Source organism: Zonotrichia leucophrys, chromosome 2 (genome assembly GCF_028769735.1).
Source record: "Zonotrichia leucophrys gambelii isolate GWCS_2022_RI chromosome 2, RI_Zleu_2.0, whole genome shotgun sequence".
Lineage (NCBI taxonomy): Eukaryota > Metazoa > Chordata > Aves > Passeriformes > Passerellidae > Zonotrichia > Zonotrichia leucophrys.
In genome coordinates this window covers 118,474,996-118,492,933 of record NC_088171.1, presented here as the reverse complement: position 1 = coordinate 118,492,933, position 17,938 = coordinate 118,474,996, and the positions used below count along the sequence as shown (strand labels likewise).

The 17,938-nt window shown below is 45.5% G+C and overlaps 1 protein-coding gene and 8 non-coding genes across 9 annotated transcripts in view; 8 read left to right on the top strand and 1 right to left on the bottom strand.

The window, feature by feature from the left end:
- Positions 1-17,938, bottom strand: part of DNAJC5B (DnaJ heat shock protein family (Hsp40) member C5 beta) — a 46,543-nt gene that overhangs the window by 8,555 nt on the left and 20,050 nt on the right. Inside the window, exon 4 of the mRNA XM_064703525.1 lies at positions 1,537-1,750. Within this exon, the coding sequence (XP_064559595.1) occupies positions 1,537-1,750 (214 nt within the window). The remainder of the gene's footprint in view (positions 1-1,536; positions 1,751-17,938) is intronic.
- On the top strand, positions 5,462-5,534 carry TRNAA-AGC (transfer RNA alanine (anticodon AGC)). Its single transcript has one exon. It is a non-coding gene; the product is annotated as a tRNA-Ala (tRNA).
- On the top strand, positions 6,216-6,304 carry TRNAY-GUA (transfer RNA tyrosine (anticodon GUA)). The gene is given in 2 exon segments: positions 6,216-6,252; positions 6,269-6,304. It is a non-coding gene; the product is annotated as a tRNA-Tyr (tRNA).
- On the top strand, positions 6,625-6,697 carry TRNAA-UGC (transfer RNA alanine (anticodon UGC)). Its single transcript has one exon. It is a non-coding gene; the product is annotated as a tRNA-Ala (tRNA).
- TRNAA-AGC (transfer RNA alanine (anticodon AGC)) lies at positions 9,690-9,762 on the top strand. The gene has a single exon. It is a non-coding gene; the product is annotated as a tRNA-Ala (tRNA).
- TRNAY-GUA (transfer RNA tyrosine (anticodon GUA)) lies at positions 10,447-10,535 on the top strand. The gene is given in 2 exon segments: positions 10,447-10,483; positions 10,500-10,535. It is a non-coding gene; the product is annotated as a tRNA-Tyr (tRNA).
- Positions 13,355-13,427, top strand: TRNAA-AGC (transfer RNA alanine (anticodon AGC)). Its single transcript has one exon. It is a non-coding gene; the product is annotated as a tRNA-Ala (tRNA).
- Positions 14,125-14,213, top strand: TRNAY-GUA (transfer RNA tyrosine (anticodon GUA)). Its single transcript is given in 2 exon segments — positions 14,125-14,161; positions 14,178-14,213. It is a non-coding gene; the product is annotated as a tRNA-Tyr (tRNA).
- TRNAA-AGC (transfer RNA alanine (anticodon AGC)) lies at positions 14,538-14,610 on the top strand. The gene has a single exon. It is a non-coding gene; the product is annotated as a tRNA-Ala (tRNA).

Here is a 17,938-nt window from a genome sequence, read left to right as displayed (position 1 = left end):
CTCACATTTCTCCTTTAATTGTTAGGGACTTATGAGCTTCTCTCTACTCCCCACTGCTCTCTTTATGAGTCAAAGCCACAGTGGTTATTTCTGTACCTGATTTTATGACCCCAGAGGATTTTATACCCCATAAAATCTCCATTAAAGATCACCAAATAAAAGAAAAATAGAAGTTAAAAAAGAAAAAGAAACAGTGAAGGAAATCTTTTTTGCCAAAAACTGTTAAAGGAGTCCACACTGTTGCCCTCTCAGTGCTGAGGCCACCTAACTGTGACAAAGAGGCAGAAGGAGAGGGTGGGCAGCAAAGACAAGAGGGAATGATCCATCAGGAGATGACAGCAGCTGCGGTGGGGTGTCCAGCCTGCAGCAGGAGGCAGCTACAGCAGCTGCAAGCAGGCAGCCTCCAACCAGCCTCTGAGGGGCAGCCCCTTTGCAAGTTTGATTTAAACACCAGTACTTTATTCATTGGTTTCATGCACTGTTCTGCTTTTGAGCAGCTTCTGCCTCATCATTCAGAAGTCAAATTATGGCCTCTCAGACCCCCAAAGTGCCCAAGTGACTTCCCAGCTTCAAAGGGGAATGTGGGGCAATGCAGCACTGGCCTGTTCCTTGCTGAACAGAGAATTCTGGGTTCCACAGCTCTCAGATAAAAACTGTCATCACATTGCTTCAAGCAGTACAGATCATCTTCCTGGATATTCTGTCACAGCCCAGCAGAGAGCTTTCCTGGGCTGCTCTGGCTGGAGACTGGTGGGATGGAAACTGCATGGATTTTGCACATTTGCAATTCTGTGTGTTGCATATCTGTAACATTTCAGTATTTGCAGAAACACTTGAATTTGATATACACAAACATCAGAGGGCACCAATGTGATAAGGGAACAAATGAACCCAACTCCTTCGTGACTAGAACAGCCCATTTTGTGTTTTTTCTTGAGCAATATGTAGGGTTTTGTTGTATCATTCTCTTCCTGTCCTACTTCCTTCCTCTACTCCACTCTTCTAACCTTTTCTTTGAGTTCCTTTCTCTCACTCCATCACCAAGGCACATATACCATGCCATAATCATAGTGTTGTGTATTATTATTGCTTACTTACATTGTGTGCTAAATATAGCAAAAAAGCTAAATTTGTACTTTAATAATTAATTAATTGGTTGTCACATAAATGGGACTTCTTGTGCTTGAATAATGAGTCATTTTTATTTAGTCATTACAGAAAAGAAAGTCAAAATTAACCTGGAGCACTAGATTCAAATCTAATTAATGTCTGAAAGTGTTACAAAACATGTACTATAATTATAGACCAGGTTAAAAAAAGAGAAAACTTTCTATATTAGTGCTAGTCTGAGCTTATGTTATATTCTGCCACTGTCAATTTTCCAGATAATTTTGTTTCATTAAGTTTTTAGTTTAGAGTCAGATCATACTATTTTTTAAGCCTGTAGAGAAATCATGTTTTTCAGGGGGTTCCTTGTGTATGCAATTGTCAGTGTGCATTGCAGCATTTGATTTCCAAAAGAGAATAACAGCTTACCTTTGCCCACCAGCTGGAGAGCATGAAGTAGGTGTTAACATTTTCCTCACCAAACTGTTCTGCCACATAGAGCCCTAATGATCCGTACTTATCATATATGTTTCGCTTGGACACATCAGTCAGGGTCGCATGAGCATTGTTGATCTCTTTAAATTTTTCTGCAGCCTCTGGATTGTCAGGATTCTTGTCAGGATGATACTTCAGAGCCAATTTTCTTAAATATGAGACACAAACAACAACAACAAAAAAAACCCAGAAGGAAAGTAAGTCATCTGCATATGTGCATGTATACAGACACAAAACATTGCAAAAATATTTTCATACAGTGATAATAATTTTGAACTGTATGTTCAGCCTTCTTTTTTCCAGCTCTGATGTACTCAGTGGAAGAAAAGTGACACAAAGGAACCAAACATGAAAATTTTGATGAAAGAGGTGTGCCTATTACACTGAGAATGAACTTTGTGTATTGATACCTAGTCAGCTACTCTGTTAAAGTAGACAGTGATATATGATGAAAGCACAGATTGCAACATGATAATAAATCACAGGCATTTGTTGCATTATGATTGCCAACTCGTTTGCATCATTTAGCAGGTTTTAGCAAAGATAAAGATTTTTTAAAGGTTGTTTAAAAACACGATGATCACACTGCTTATCCAGGCAACATTATTTTCTTTATAGCAAAGGAAATTCTGTGTTCAATTGCCTATCAATAGTAGCTACATTAAAATGTTGTAAACAGTGTCTGTGTTTGCAGAAGCCCAGACAGTGATGATGGAGAGCACAGTTAGGAATTACAATAGAAGGGAAGCATCTTTTTGAAGCACAAGGTGGCAAAGCATTATGAATTAATCCTGGTTTCAAGAGCCTGTCTTTTGGCCTAGTTCCCCACTGCTGCACTTCTGAGACAATCCTTGAAGGAGTAAGAGGGGATTGTCATAGGATCATCATAGGAACCATCACAGAATGGTTATTTTCACAGGATCATGGAGTTGTTAGGATTGGAAGGAACCTTAAAGATCATCTAGGGCTGGCCCCCCATTATGGGCATGGACAGCTTCCATTAGACCATGTTGTTCAAAGCCCCATCCAGCTTGGCCTTGAAGACTTCCAGGGCTGGAGCATCCACAGCTTTCCTGAGCAAGCTGTTTCTGTGCCTTGTGACCCTCAAAGTAAAGAATTTCTTCCTAATATCTAATGTAAACATACTCCCTTTTCGTTTAAAGCCATTGCCCCTTGTCCTATCATATCACTTCATGCCCTGGTAAAAAGTTCCTTTCCAGCTCTCTTGTAGGACTGCTTGAGGTACTGGAAGGTGCTCTAAGGTCTCCCTTGAGCCTTCTCTTGTCCAGGCAAATTACACCAATTCTCTCAGCCTGTCTCCATCTCTCTGGTTATCCTTGTGTGCCTTCTCTGGACTTGCTGCAGCAGGTCCGTGTCCTTCTTATTTTGGGGTGCCCAGAACTAAATCCCTGTGTGGTGTGAGAGTGGAGTAAATGCCAGCTAGTTTGAGCTGCTGATGCCATTGTAAGGCTTTACTAGGTCAGGGTTTGTCACTGCCTTTTGCCCCTGACTGTACTCAGCCCTGTGGCATTTGAGGAGAGGCACAGCTTGAAAAGTGCAGAGTGTGACTCTTGGCTCCCAGCACTGGGGAAACACAGCACCGAGAAGAAGGGGTTTGCTCCCAACCACCATGAAGCACTGGTAGTGTCAACTCACACACACTTGCAAAACAAGCATAGACAGAAGTAGATATTTTCAAAAATCGCCACTCCCAGTAAAGAGGTTGCAGTCTCCAGGACATTTATTTAATGACTAGTGCTGACCTCTAGTGGCATCAAAAGTGACTTAGTTGTGTTTTGAGCTGATTCAATCACAGCCAAGCTACGTTTCTTTTTGTGAATATCCTCTCCAAATATTTTGAGAGCTAGCCATAACTGCTATGACCAAAAATAGTATTTGTGGTGTGAAGGCAGGTTGCCTACACTTCCTCTAACAAATTTAACCTCAGAGTAGTCCTACCTGATTTCCTTCTGAAGTCCTACTATAGATTACTCCTGCAATAAAAAGGAACTGCTTTGTTCCTGACGACAGTTCCTGCCTGGAAGACATTCTGCCAATATCAAGACTGAAATCAGCCTGGGAACAGCTGCTGCCAATGATCTCTTCAATTCTCTTGCGCTCAAGTCACAGAATCACAGGTCATAAATAACTCCTTAAACATGTGTCTAATAGCATGAATAGAATTGTGTTCAGTCATATTTAATACGCTGTGCATATTGCACCTTAAACACAAAGTTTTGGTCATGTTTAACATGTGCCCTAAACACAATAAAAAATTAAATATAGGAACTGAAAAAATAAGCTAAGTCTTGCATGACTAATGATATTATGTGTCATCCAAATGTTTAAATGAATTATACAATCTATCCCTTTTCTTACCTGAAAACAGGCCCCAAAATTAGAAAACAAAAGAAAAAAAGGAAAAAAGAGAGAAGTATTACTTTCAGAAACCCCTGAATATTTGCAGGGATCGGACAATCAATTTCCAGCCTTTCTTTCTTTCTTTTCCCAGAGACCCAAAGACATCTTCTGGCTGACCTACATCCCAAGCAATCTTATAAAAATAAGAATTTCAACAGAATGATCTTTAAAAAGATGAAACTCATTACTTGCATTCTCACTTTACCTAGTATTGGTTTAGACTACTAACAGGATTACTTTCAGTAATTAAGAAAAGATAATCTATGCTCTTATTTTAATTTTGGGACAAATGTTCTCACTAAAAAGAGTACATTGCCAAAACAACTCTCTGCACACTGAGATGACATATACTAACTGAAGATGATTTAGCAATGGGAACAAGATCTAGATATTAGCAGTGCAATTCATACAAGTAAGACAAAGGACTCTGTTAGGTCCAAGGACAAAAAATATGTGAGATAACACAAAATACTAGGTATATGGTACTGTGGGTACCTGTGGGTCCCTGGAAGAGGGACATTCCCAGTTAGATAATAAAAATTATTCATTATGACAAAAAAAGAAGAAAAAAGTAGAGTGTGAAATGAACAAAGGAGTTTGTAGGCTACTTCCTATACCAAAACTATGGGTTTATGTCCATTCATATTTTTCTCATGGTGAATGACTTTGTCCTTCACTGCCTTAGGATCACTGCCCACTGCAGCCCTCCACAGCAGCAAGCAAGTTTGGGAGAGAAAAGTGACAGCAAACAGAGAAACAGCTATCCCTCAAGATGGATAAGTGTGTCAAGATGGATAAATGCTCTTATGAAAATGAAGTCAGTGAAATAAACTCAAGACCTCTATCAGCGGTGGCTTAGGTTGAAAAGCAAGATCAGGCCAGGATCAGACACAGGGGTGGGTATGATGAGGGGGCTTCTGAATGGAGATAGCAATACTTTGAAGACAGGAAAGAATGCTCTATAGGGTCAGATATGACAACACTATAAAGTATCAGAGGATGTGAGCAGAATTAACCCATGCTTCCTTCGATAGCTCAGCTGGTAGAGCGGAGGACTGTAGGCTCCCTGGCACGGCCATCCTTAAGTCACTGGTTCAGCTCTGCCTCCAAGGAGTCACCTTTTGACTCTCACACACATCCCACACTGGCACTGGCACTGCCTTTTTTTGATCCTGCTCAGGAGGCTTCCCTTCAAAGGGCTGTCCAGCCATGAGCTCTTGTCTGAAGCTGGGGAAATGACCAGCCAAGGCATTTTCTGGTGAACCCTTGGGCAGGGGATGGTGATTCTGACCATGGATGCTGTCTGCAGTCACCTCCTGCAGGACTGTGAGTGGGTGGGTGGGTGGTGGGACAGTGATATGAATGGGAGGCTCAGGGCACGCTGGGTCAGGGCTGGGTGCCTGGGAGGGGAGAGGAGCTGGGTCAGAGGCTGCAGGGAGGGGAATTAGCTCAAGTGGTAGAGCGCTCGCTTAGCATGTGAGAGGTAGCGGGATCGATGCCCGCATTCTCCAATGCTTTTCATTCCCTCTGGTGGGGACACAGGGCCCTTTGCCAGGGATCCATCTATTCTCTGGGGGCTGTGGGAAGATTCAAGGTGTGCCCTGGACTTAAAGAGGAGGATGACATCCAGGCTTGTATCAAGACTTCGATGGGCAGTTTGGCAGAGGAATTGATCTTCTCCCTCTTTGCTTGACAGCTCTCAAGTATCAAGTGAAGTACAGAAAGGACATCAATGGTATGGAACAACCTTAGTGGAGGGCCACCAAGGAAGTCAAGGAATTCTCTTTAAAGACAGACTGAGGAGAGTAGGTGCTTTCAGTTAACAGAAAGAGATGTTCAGAGGACTTACACATGATGTTCCAACACACTGTTACAGAAGGGAGGGATGGCTGTTATTTTGTTTTTCTGTATGCTTGAGCAGAGGGCTGAAGATAGCAGAGTGAAAGGGAATGAAGGGAAAATGCAGCAGGATATAGGTAAACTCTATATCCTGGCTGTGAGGCTGTGAGGAAGTTAATCTGTAGAGGATGATGTCCAAAGAGCTTATGGAGCACATGAACAAGGTTCTGTGATGTCTCAGCTGAGGCTGTTTGAAGCAAGATGCATAATAGAAACACAATCGTGCATTGTGGATTGGCAAAAGAGCTGGGTGAGTGTGTCCTGGGTGAGGTCTGGGGCAGGTGCCTGCAATTCCTTCGATAGCTCAGCTGGTAGAGCGGAGGACTGTAGGCTCCCTGGCACGGCCATCCTTAGGTCGCTGGTTCAACTCCGGCTCGAAGGAATGACTTTTTGGCTCCTTCACACATCCCACACTGGCACTGCCGTTTGGTCCTTCCCAATGGGCTCCCCTTCAAAGGTCTGTCCAGCTTTGAGCTCTTGTCGTTGAGTCAAGGACAAGAGAAGTTGAAAAGTTGAGCAGCCAGGGCATTTTTGGTCAGGAAGTTGATTTTGAGCAGTAGTGTTGTCTGGAGTCACACCCAGTAGGAACATGATCAGGTGAGTTGTTGATGGTGGGACAGTGATATGAATGGGAGGTGCAGGCTTTGGGTGCAGGGCTGGGTGCCTGGGAGGGGAGAGGAGCTGGGTCAGAGGCTGCAGGGAGGGGAATTAGCTCAAGTGGTAGAGCGCTCGCTTTGCATGTGAGAGGTAGCGGGATCGATGCCCGCATTCTCCAATGCTTTTCATTCCCCTTGCCTGGATACAGGGCCATGTTAGGGGTCCCTCTACCCACTGGTCTTATTAGGAATTCTTTGTAGCTGGCTGCGCAGATAAGTACAGGATCAGGAGCAAGGGCTGTAGACTGGGGTATCTGAATCGTTCTGTTTACTTGGGATTAGATCAGTAGCCTTGCCGACCTTTATGTCTACTCAAGTGGAGTCCTCTGTTATTGAAAGGAGCAAAATATCAAACTAATTTTTAAGTATGGTAAAAAGAATGACTCTGAGAACCACCAAGCAGTGAGAGCCACCCTGCTAAGGTCACAGAACAGATTCCCCTGGAATGCACATCTAGACATGTGAAGACAGGGAGGTGTTTAGAGACAGCTGACATGGCTTCACTGAGCACAAATCACGACTGACTAATCTAGTGGCCTCCTACAATAGACTGATTGCCTCCGTGGACAAGGAATGAGCTAGATGTCATCTCCCTAAACTTTGCTAAAGCCTTTGATGTCATCCCACACAACATCCTTGTCACTGAACAGGGGACATGAGGTTTGGGTGGATGGACTGTTTTGGATGGCCACATCCAAAGAACTGTAGTCAACAGCTCAATATCCAAGTGGAAACAAGTACCAAGTGGTGTCCCTTGGGGTCTGTATTGGGACCAATACTATTTAATATCTTCATTAATGATGCCATTGTGAGTGGCATTGAATGCAGCCTCAGCAACTTTACAAATGACAAAGGGAGCAGTGCAATTTATATGCTTAAGGCAAGATATTCCATCCAGAGGGACCTCAAAAAGCTCAAGGAGTGGGTCCATATGAACTTCATTAGGTTGAACAAGCCTTCAAGCTCCTGCACCTGGGTCAGGGCAATCACCAGTATCAGTACATGCTGAGAGAGGAATGGATTGAGAGCAACTGTGTGGAGAAGGACTTGGGGGTGCTGGTGGGTGAAAAAACTTTACGTGAGCTGGCAATGTACCTTTGTAGCCCAGAAAATCAGTCATATGCCAGGCTACATCAAAAGTAGCATGGCCAGTGGGTTGTTCTGCCCCTTTATCACCCTCTTGTGAGCCCACACCTGGAGTGCTGTGTCCAGCCATGGGTTCCTCAGCATAAGGGAGACATGGTTAGAGCTGGTCCAGAGTAGGGACACAGGACTGACTGATCAGGGGTAACATTTCCTGTTAAGACAGGCTGAGAGAGTTGGGACTGTTCAGCCTGGAGAAGAGAAGGCTCCAGGGAGACCTAATAGCAACCTTTCAGTTGATAAATAAGGCTTATAAGAAAGACAAATACACTTTTTAGCAGACCTTATGGTGAGAGAAATGACCAGAAATGGTTTTAAACAAAACAGTGTAGATTTAGATTATGTTAAAAGAAATTATTTATGATGACAGTGGTGAGGCACTGGAAAAGGTTGCCCAGAGAACTTGAAGATACCCCATCCCTGCATAAGTTCATGTCTGGTTGGATGGGCCTTTAAGCTATCTGATCTAGTGGAAGGGGCTCTTGCCTACAGCAGGAAAGTTGGGCAACATGAACTCTAAAGGTTCTTTACAAACAAAAATATTCCATTATAATACGTGAAAGACAGATGGTCACAAACTGCAGGCTTTGGGTGAGCTAAGCAGAAGGTTTCAAATGCCTCTCAGGAGGTTATTGACTCAACCATTAGACCTTTTACTGTGGTGATGGGAAGAAGAATAAGACAGTGGGCCACAACTGAAGCAGGAGAGGTTCCATTTTTTCCCTCCTCAGGTCAGACAGGCAGGAGGAGAAGAAGGGTGTCCTGGAGTGCTGTGCACTCCATGCTTGGAAGTTGATGTAATATAAATGGCTGAACCCTTGAGTCAGCTGCAGTGATCCTTGAACTAGGCTGCTGTGGGAGATTGGAAAAGGTGTGTCCTGAGGCCTCATTCAAACTGATTGCTTTGACTGCTCTGTCACAGAGGAAGAGCTTGTTTGGGTCCCTCCATTGCCCTGCTGGTGGAGTGAAGGGCTGTAGGCTTCCCTTCCCTCCCATCCATGGTACACATCACATCTGTTGGGGTGCTGCCTGCCCTAATACATCTGAAAGGCCCTGAACTGACCTCGTGTGGGACTTCCATCTCCACCCATGGGTGCAGGAGCTCTATTTACATTAATCTCTCTTTCCATGCAACACCAGAGGAGTCTTGATCAGTAGCTAAGTTAGAGCCACAATTTTGGATATGTCCAGCCACAAAGACTCTTGACGGATACACTGCTGTGCAGATGGAAGTTCTGCTTGACTTCAACCCTCTCTTGTCAGTCTGGACCTGCCTGGCACTCCCTGGACACATGATCATCATTCTGACCTGTGCACTGACTTCCTTGCTTGCAGTGCCTGGTGGTGATTTCTGCTTGGGCCTCTTATCTGGGATGAGCCACCATAGCTGGGTCTGCCCTTGTTTGGTGTTGTGGACATGAGATTTTCTGGGCAATGTGGGTCTAAGGCAAGTGTTTCTTTTTTCCTCCTGGAGGGTGTCATGCAGTACATATAAGGTGGAATGGAAGCTGAATGGTTGTCTGAGTGTGTGGTGGGCAAGGCCCTGGGCACATGCCCATGCTTCCTTCAATAGCTCAGCTGGTAGAGCAGAGAACTGTAGGCTCCCTGGCACAGCCATCATTAGGTAACTAGTTCAACTCTGGCTCGAAGGAGTCACCTTTTGCCTCTCACACACATCCCACACTGCCGCTGCTTCCCCCTGGCACCCCCAGAATGAGCTGCCCAGCCATGAGCCATTGTCTGACTTTGGGAAGATGATGAGCCAAGGCATTTTTGGGTGAATGCTTGGTGACAGACAATGGTTCTGAGCCCTGGCCTTGTCTGCAGTCACGCCTAACAGGACTGTGAGTGAGTGGGTGGGTGGCAGCGTGAAGTTGATTAGGGGGGCTCAGGCTCTGGGTGCAGGGTACCCTGGGTCAGGGCTGAGTGCCTGGGAGGGGAGAGGAGCTGGGTCAGAGGCTGCAGGGAGGGGAATTAGCTCAAGTGGTAGAGCGCTCGCTTAGCATGTGAGAGGTAGCGGGATCGATGCCCGCATTCTCCAATGCTTTTCATTCCCCCTGGTGGGGACACAGGGCCCTTTGCCAGGGATCCATCTATTCTCTGGGGGCTGTGGGAAAATTCAAGGTGTGCCCTGGACTTAAAGAGGAGGATGACATCCAGGCTTGTATCAAGACTTCGATGGGCAGTTTGGCAGAGGAATTGATCTTCTCCCTCTTTGCTTGACAGCTCTCAAGTATCAAGTGAAATACAGAAAGGACATCAATGGTATGGAACAACCTTAGTGGAGAGCCACCAAGGAAGTCAAGGAATTCTCTTTAAAGACAGACTGAGGAGAATAGGTGCTTTCAGTTAACAGAAAGAGATGCGCAGAGAACTTACACATGATGTTCCAACACCCTGTTACAGAACAGAGGGATGGCTGTCATTTTGTTCTTTCTTATGCTTGAGCAGAGGGCTGAAGCTAGCAGAGTGAAAGGGAATGAAGGGAAAATGCAGCAGGATATAGGTAAGCTCTGTGTGGCTGTGAGGAAGTTAATCTGTAGAGGATGATGTCCAAAGAGCTTATGGAGCATTTCTGTTTGTGGTTTGCATGGCTGATGGGTTGAACAAGGTTCTGTGATGTCTCAGCTGAGGCTGTTTGAAGCAAGATGTGGTAATAGAGGCATGATGGTGCACTGCAGCTTGGGAAAGTGCTGGGCGAGGCCCTGGGCACATGCCCATGCTTCCTTCGATAGCTCAGCTGGTAGAGCGGAGGACTGTAGGCTCCCTGGCATGGCCATCCTTAGGTCGCTGGTTCAACTCCGGCTTGAAGGAATGACTTTTTGGCTCCTTCACACATCCCACACTGGCACTGCTGTTTGGTCCTTCCTAAGGGGCTCCCCTTCAAAGGTCTGTCCAGCTCTGAGCTCTCATCCAACCTTGAGAAACTGAGCAGCCAAGGCATTTTTGGGTTAACCCAAAATGGTTAACCCAAAGTGGTTTTGAGTACAGGTGTTGACTGGAATCACACCCAGTGGGAACATGATCAGGTGAGTTGTTGATGGTATGAGAGTGATATGAACGGGAGGCTCCGGCTTTGGATGCAGGGCATGCTGGGTCAGGTTTTGGGTGCCTGGGAGGGGACAGAACCTCAGTCAGAGGCTGCAGGGAGGGGAATTAGCTCAAATGGTAGAGTGCTCGCTTAGCATGTGAGAGGTAGCGGGATCGATGCCCGCATTCTCCAATGCTTTTCACTCCTCTTGCTTGGACCTGTGCTGCAAAGAGGAGCACAGCATCTAGGACTATGTCCATGGCAATGTGGGCCGTGAATTGAAGGAATGGTTTCTCTCACTTTGTTCTGAGTATGATGGAAAGGATCCAGAATAATGTGCCCCTCCTTGGGCCTCCATGTATAAAACAGACATTGACCAAGTGCAAACAGCTCAGAATAATGCCTCCAGGAGACTTGGAAGCAGGTGCAGTTGCCCTGCTTTGAGGTGAGGCTGTTGAATGTAGCCTTGTACAGATCTTGAAGAAGAAAGGGCTGTGTGGAAGATAAGCAAGCACTTATCAAAATGCCTATCAGGAGGTTATTGATTCAACAGTTAGGCCTTTTACTGTGGTGATTAATAAAGGAAAGAAAAACAACAGGCCACAACTGAAGCAGCAGAGGTTCCATTTTTTTCTCATCTATGAGACAATGAAAACCTAAAAAGAGTTAATGTGCCAAACACTTAGTAGCAGAGGAAAGGACTGTTTCCATACTGATGAGATAAGGTGCAGTTAGAAAAGTGCATCTTCCAATGCAGTATAACATTTCCTTGGATCAGCTTCCTTATCTTGGGTAACTATCTCCAAAACCAGGTATGAGACAGAACTGCTCTTGTTTCTCTGACATCTGTGAAGGGAATTGAAACCATGAAGCCCCCAACCCCCTTCTGAAAAGTTTGAGAATAACAAAATGCACGTGCATGAGGGTTAGTCTATAAATAGCACAGTGGAGATGGGTGGGGTGTACAACCACCACCCGAAGGAACCAAACCAGAGGCACCACTGGAACTCTGGCTGGTGATCCAGATCTTTTCCTTTATGTCTATCTTCTTCTCTTTCATTCTTCTTCTCTTCCTCTTAAAAGTTTAAATTACTGCTCCCATGGGCTGTACTGAAAATTTAGATCATTGCTGCCATAGGCCATTCGATTTATAATAAGATTTAAACTTATTCAACTTACAATAAAGTTTAAACTGCTGCTGCCATAAATGAAATTTTCTAATTGATTGTTTGGCATTGTTTTGCTTTAATTTAGCCCAAAGGTATCCCGAGTGTTACTTGCCGCCAGGACTGCCTTCTAGGGACCTGATGTTTTATGGCTATCCCAGAAAAAATGGTCCAAGACCACCTTCTCAGGATCTGACACCTCTTTAGGTCAGCATGGTGGAAGAAGAATGTTGCCCTGGAGTCTCCATGCTTGGAGGTTGGTGTGATCTGACTGGCTGAAGTCTTGAGCAAAATGATGGGATCCCTCATCTAGGGCTGCTTGGGGGAAAAGATAGATATAGAGATGCCCTGAGGACTCATTCAAACTGATTGCTTTGAGAACACAATCATGGAGGCAGAGCAGAGAGAGGACCCTGATACTCTGTTGATATCTGCTGGTGTAGTGGAGAGCTGCTGGTTCTCTCACATGGTGACCATTACATCTTGTATGGGTGGTAAGTGCCACAATAGGCCTGAATGGCCCTCACCAGCCTCACGTGGCATTTGCACTTCCAACCATCAGCACAGGAGGTCTCCTTATGTCCACATCTGGGCCTTCACTTTCTTTCTGTATTAAAAAGCAGGAGTCCTGGTCCCTAGCTCAGTAATGGCCACAGCCATAGCACTATCAAGGCACAGTGACCTTGGATCCAAATCTGATGTGCAGATGAATGTCCTGCATTGACCTAACCCCTGGCTTGTCAGTCTGGACCTGCCTGTCAGTCACTGGACATGATCATCACTCCGACCTCTGCAGTGACTTCCTTGCTTGCAGTTGTCCCTGCTTTGTCATGGTGATAGTGCTTTCCGTTCTGGATTATTGCTTCAAGTGAGCCACCATGGCTGTGTCTATCCTGGCCAGGGTTGTAGGCTTGAAAAGCAGTGTGAAATAAGTCAAGTCTCTTATTACCTGCAGAGGAGGGTCATGTAAATCCAAGGGAGTGGTGTGAGACTGGAATGATTGGATGATGGTGTAATATTTGAGGTATTTAATCTACGTGCTTTCTTCAATAGCTCAGCTGATAGAGTGGAGGACTGTAGGCTCCCTGGCATGGTCATCCCTGGGTTGCTGGTTCAACTCTGGCTTGAAGGAGTGACCTCTTGGCTCTGGCACACATCCTGCACTGGCACTGCTGCCTTTTGGTCCTGCCCATAATGAGCTGCTCAGCCATGAGCTTTTGCCTGAGATTGGGAAGATAAGTGGCCAAGGTATTTTTGGGTGAACCCTGGCCATGGGAAGTTGATTCTGTCACTGTGCTTGCCCACAGTCACCTCCAGCAGGAAAGTGATGGGTGGGTTGGTGGTGTGAGGGTGGGATTATTGGGAAGCCCAGGCTTTGGGTGCAGGCCATGCTGGGTGCCTGGGAGGGGAGAGGAGCTGGGTCAGAGGCTGCAGGAGGGGAATTAGCTCAAGTGGTAGAGCGCTCGCTTAGCATGTGAGAGGTAGCGGGATCGATGCCCGCATTCTCCAGTGCTTTTCATTCCCTCTGGTGGGGACACAGGGCCCTTTGCCAGGACCTGAGGGTGCTCATAATATATCCAGAATGCAAAGAACAAGATGGCATCTGGGTCTCCATGGGCAGTTTAACAGAGGTTTCTCCCTCTTTGCTTGATAAACATCAAAAGTTATCTAAAGGATTGTACCCCATTTGGACATCTTCTAAGCAGAAAAACAGTCAAAGAGAACTGTCTCTGGAGTGCCACCAAGAATCTCAAGGAATGCAGAAGTTTCTCTGTGTGGATGGGATGAGGAGAGTGGATATGTTTAGCCTAGAGAAAGAGAGGTTCAGAGATCTTTTGACTTAGATCTTTTGACTTAGAGGAGGTTTCAAAGTAGAGTGGCCATATGTGTCATCTGCTTGGGAAGAGGGCAAAAGGCAGCACAGTGAAAGGGAATGAAGGGAAAATGCAGCAGGACATGGGTGAGCTCTGTATGGCCCTAAGTAGAGTCCATCTGCTCATGAAGAAAATGATGTCCAAGGAGCTTTTGGAGCATTTCTGTTTGTGGTTTGCATGAGTGATGGGGTAAAATGTTGAGCAAGGAGGTGTGATGCAGCTGAGGCTGTTTGAAGGAAGATGAGGTAATAGAGGAATGATGGTGCACTGTGGCTTAGGAAAAATGCTGAGTGTGTACAGGGTGAGGTCCCCTTGGGAATGAGGCCATGCTTCCTTCGATAGCTCAGCTGGTAGAGCGGAGGACTGTAGGCTCCCTGGCACGGCCATCCTTAGGTCGCTGGTTCAACTCCGGCTCGAAGGAGTCACCTTTTGCCTCTCACACACATCCCACACTGGCACCATTGCCTTTCTCTGATCCTGCCCAGGGCGCTCCCCAGAATGGGCTGCCCCAGTTGTGATCTCTTGCCTAAGCTGTGGAAGATAATCAGACATGGCATTTTTTGGTGAAACCCTTGGGCAAGCGATGGTGGTTCTGACCATGCGGCTTGTCTGCAGGACTGTGAGTGGGTGGGTTGGTGATGTGAGAGTGATATGACTGGGAGACTCAGGCTTTGGCTGCAGGGCACCCTGGATCAGGCTTTGGGTGCCTGGGAGGGGAGAGGAGCTGGGTGAGAGGCTGCAGGGAGGGGAATTAGCTCAAGTGGTAGAGCGCTCGCTTAGCATGTGAGAGGTAGCGGGATCGATGCCCGCATTCTCCAATGCTTTTCATTCCTCCTTGCCTGCATACAGGGCCTTTTGGTGAGGGTCCCCCTACCCTCTGAAGGGTAAGGAAACCTGGGAAGCCAAAGTGGAGGACAGCATCCTAGACTTCTGCAGGAGCAAGGCCTCTGGATTGAGAGAAGGTATTATCTGACTTTCCTCTTCATTGGATAGATGCCATTTAGTATTGTGTACCTGTTATATATAGGTTGATGTTGGTTTTTTGCTATAATAGAACTAATTTTCTTCCTAATATCTGCGTTTTGGATTCGGGGTGTGAATAATGTTGGTTACGCACTGCTGTTATAGACCTTGGTAAGCAGAGTTTATGCAAAGCCAAGGACTTTTCTGCTTCTTGCACCATCTGATCAGCAGGGAGACTGGGGGTCACAAGAAACTGGGAGGAGACACAGATGGGACTGGTGGCCCCAGCTGATCAAAGGAATGTTCCACACCACATGACATCAGGCTCAGTATATACTAGGGAGAAAGATGACTGGGGCCACTACTTATAAACTGTCTGTCTGGGCATTGTTCTGCAGGTGTTGAGCAATTGTGTTGTGTGTCACTTCTTTTGTGTAATCTCTTTCTGTTGTTACTATTATTCATATTTCCCCCTTCCTTTTCTGTTCTTTTGAACAGTGTTTTTCTGAATCCACAAATTTTGCTTTTTTCTCCCATTTCCCTCCAAAAACCCTCTTGGGGGGTGGGGTGTGTGAGCAGTTGTGTTGGGTTTAACTGTCTGCTGGGTTAAACCACAACAGCCCTTTTTGGTGCCCAACATAATTTTTGGGCTTGAAGGGTTGAGATAATGACAAATCTGACTAGAGTACATTAAAAGAAATTTATTTTAAGCATTCATTAAATTACAGTAATAATAGCTAATCCTGATGTTGATTTATTTGCTCTCAGAGTTGTGAGTAAATAAATTTCTATTCTCAGGGTTGGGTTACATAACATCTTACTTGCTCTGAATGTTTCTTGTTGTGCTGTTTATCACCTCTGGGGGCTGGGCTAAGGTTATCATGTTGTCGAATTTTGTAACACTGGTTTAGGATATGATAAAACTGATGGTCATGAGACTAATTTATTTGTAATCAAGTACTGTTATCTTCTCCATACTTCTAGAGCCATCTATTGGCAACTATTCCTAATTACATCCTTTATCTTTCCTCCTAGAGGCAATCTGTGGGGCATACACTTCCCACATCTTCCCTTTCTCCTCCAGGGTAATTACAATAGCTCTTGAGAATTCTGAATATAGTCAGGATGTTCAAAGGAGAATGTTCTTGTTACTATGTCTCCTGATTGTATTTCAGGCCTTTTTTAGAGTTAAACAACTATTTGAGGGTACCACCCAGATAATTGCCCTGAGCCTGAGCATATATAGTGGCAGGATGTGTGGGATAGTACAGGGAAGTATGTACGACAATGGGCATCTCGAATATTCTGGAATTTCACCCCCAAATAAGTTCAGAATCCTGAAAAACTAGTGAAATATTTGGAAGAAGTATGCTGCTAGCCTGGTAATTCCAGAGAGAAAGAAATCACTGCAACATGCTGGGGCCTGGCCCATGCCTAGCAAGTCCTATTCAACACTATTCAGTATCCTCAAGGGGATAAGGTCTTTGGATCTGATGACAAAATGTCAGGCACTTTGGCTGTCCCAGTCCCAGTGACAGACACTGCATCTGGACCAAAGGACCCACCTGTACCAACACCATCTTCACTGGAAGAAATACTGGAAGTAGAAGTCAGCTCCTTTAGTAAGGGATGAAGGAGCCTCTTCTAATAGTCAGCAGCAGGAGGAAGACTGATCCAAAGCAGGACCAGAGAAGAAGAGGAGGAAGAGAGGTGGCTGCAGACTGAGGGGAAGAACTCATAAATGAGGTGTTAACCATCTCATCCCTATATTATATAGGTGGTCTTGGTCACACCAACCAAGACCCCCTGATTCCATGTAAAAGCTGATTGGTCAGCTGGGGAGGCCTGGAGGGGTCAGCAGGACTTGCTCACCCTGTAACAGTTTCACATGGCCACTGAAAATCTGATTGAGAGTGGAGACCAACAGTAGATTATAGTACCTTGAAGAAGCCATGCTGTTGCTAAGTGATGCCATGCCAGACAGGCCAGAACTTCAATTTAAACTGGAGGCAGTTTGTATCAAAGGCAGCCAGATTATGGCCTGGCGCAATCAATATCACTAGCATGTTTTTCTCAATCCCTTTGGCAGCAGAGTCAGGTCACAATTTGCTTTCACTTGGAGGGGCATCCAGTACACCCACCCTAGAACTGGAAATCCAGCCCTACCATTTTCCATGGACTTAACCAGACTGCACTAGAGCAGGAACACCTGCAATACATTGATGACTTCATCATATGGGGAAACGCAGCAGACAAAGTTTGTGAGAAGGGAAAGAAAAAAAGAATTTGGGAGGAGTTGGGAGGAGACAGCCAGAACAGTTGACCCCAGCTGGCCAAAGGAATATTCCCTATCATATGCCGTCATGCTCAGTATATACATGAGGGGAAAAGACGGCTGGGAGCTGCTGCTCAGGAACTCACTGGGCATCATTCATTGGGTGTAAAGCAACAGTGTTGTGCATCATGTGATTTGTATACTTCAGTTCTATTAATATTGGAGTTGTTATTATTATTGTTGTTGTTGTTATTTCACTTTCCATTTCTTTTCTGTCCTAATAAACCATCTTTTTCTCACCCTGTGAATTTTACTCCCACTTTGGGGAAGGGCATGAGTGATCAGCTGTGCGATGTTTAATGGCCTGCAAAATAAAGCCATGACAGTGCCCAACTTTATGCCTCTGTGTAGAAGACACATGTGGACCATGTGCAGTGACCTCAGAAAAAGGCCATCAGGATGCTTGGGAGCAGGTGATTCCACACACAAGAAAGAACATCAATAGAATGGAGGAATCTCAGTGGAGGGACACCAAGAACCTCACTGAGTGGAGGGACGTGCTCTACATGGATGAGCAAGAACAGTGAGAATGTTCAGACTGTCAAAGGAGAGAATCAAAGGACTTAGGCATGACCTTCACGCTTGTAGAAGATTACAGAGTAGAGGAAATGCTGTCCTTTATCTGATATTTGAGCAGAGGGCTGGAGACAGCACAGTGAAAGGGAATCAAGGGAAAATGGAGCAGGATCTGTGTGGCCATGAGGAGAGTCTATCTGTAGAAGATGATGTCCAAGGAGCTTTTGGAGCATTTCTGTTTGTGGTTTGCATGAGTGATGGGGTAAAGTGTTGAGCAAGGAGGTGTGATGCAGCTGAGGCTGTTTGAAAGAAGATGAGGTAAAAGAAGAATG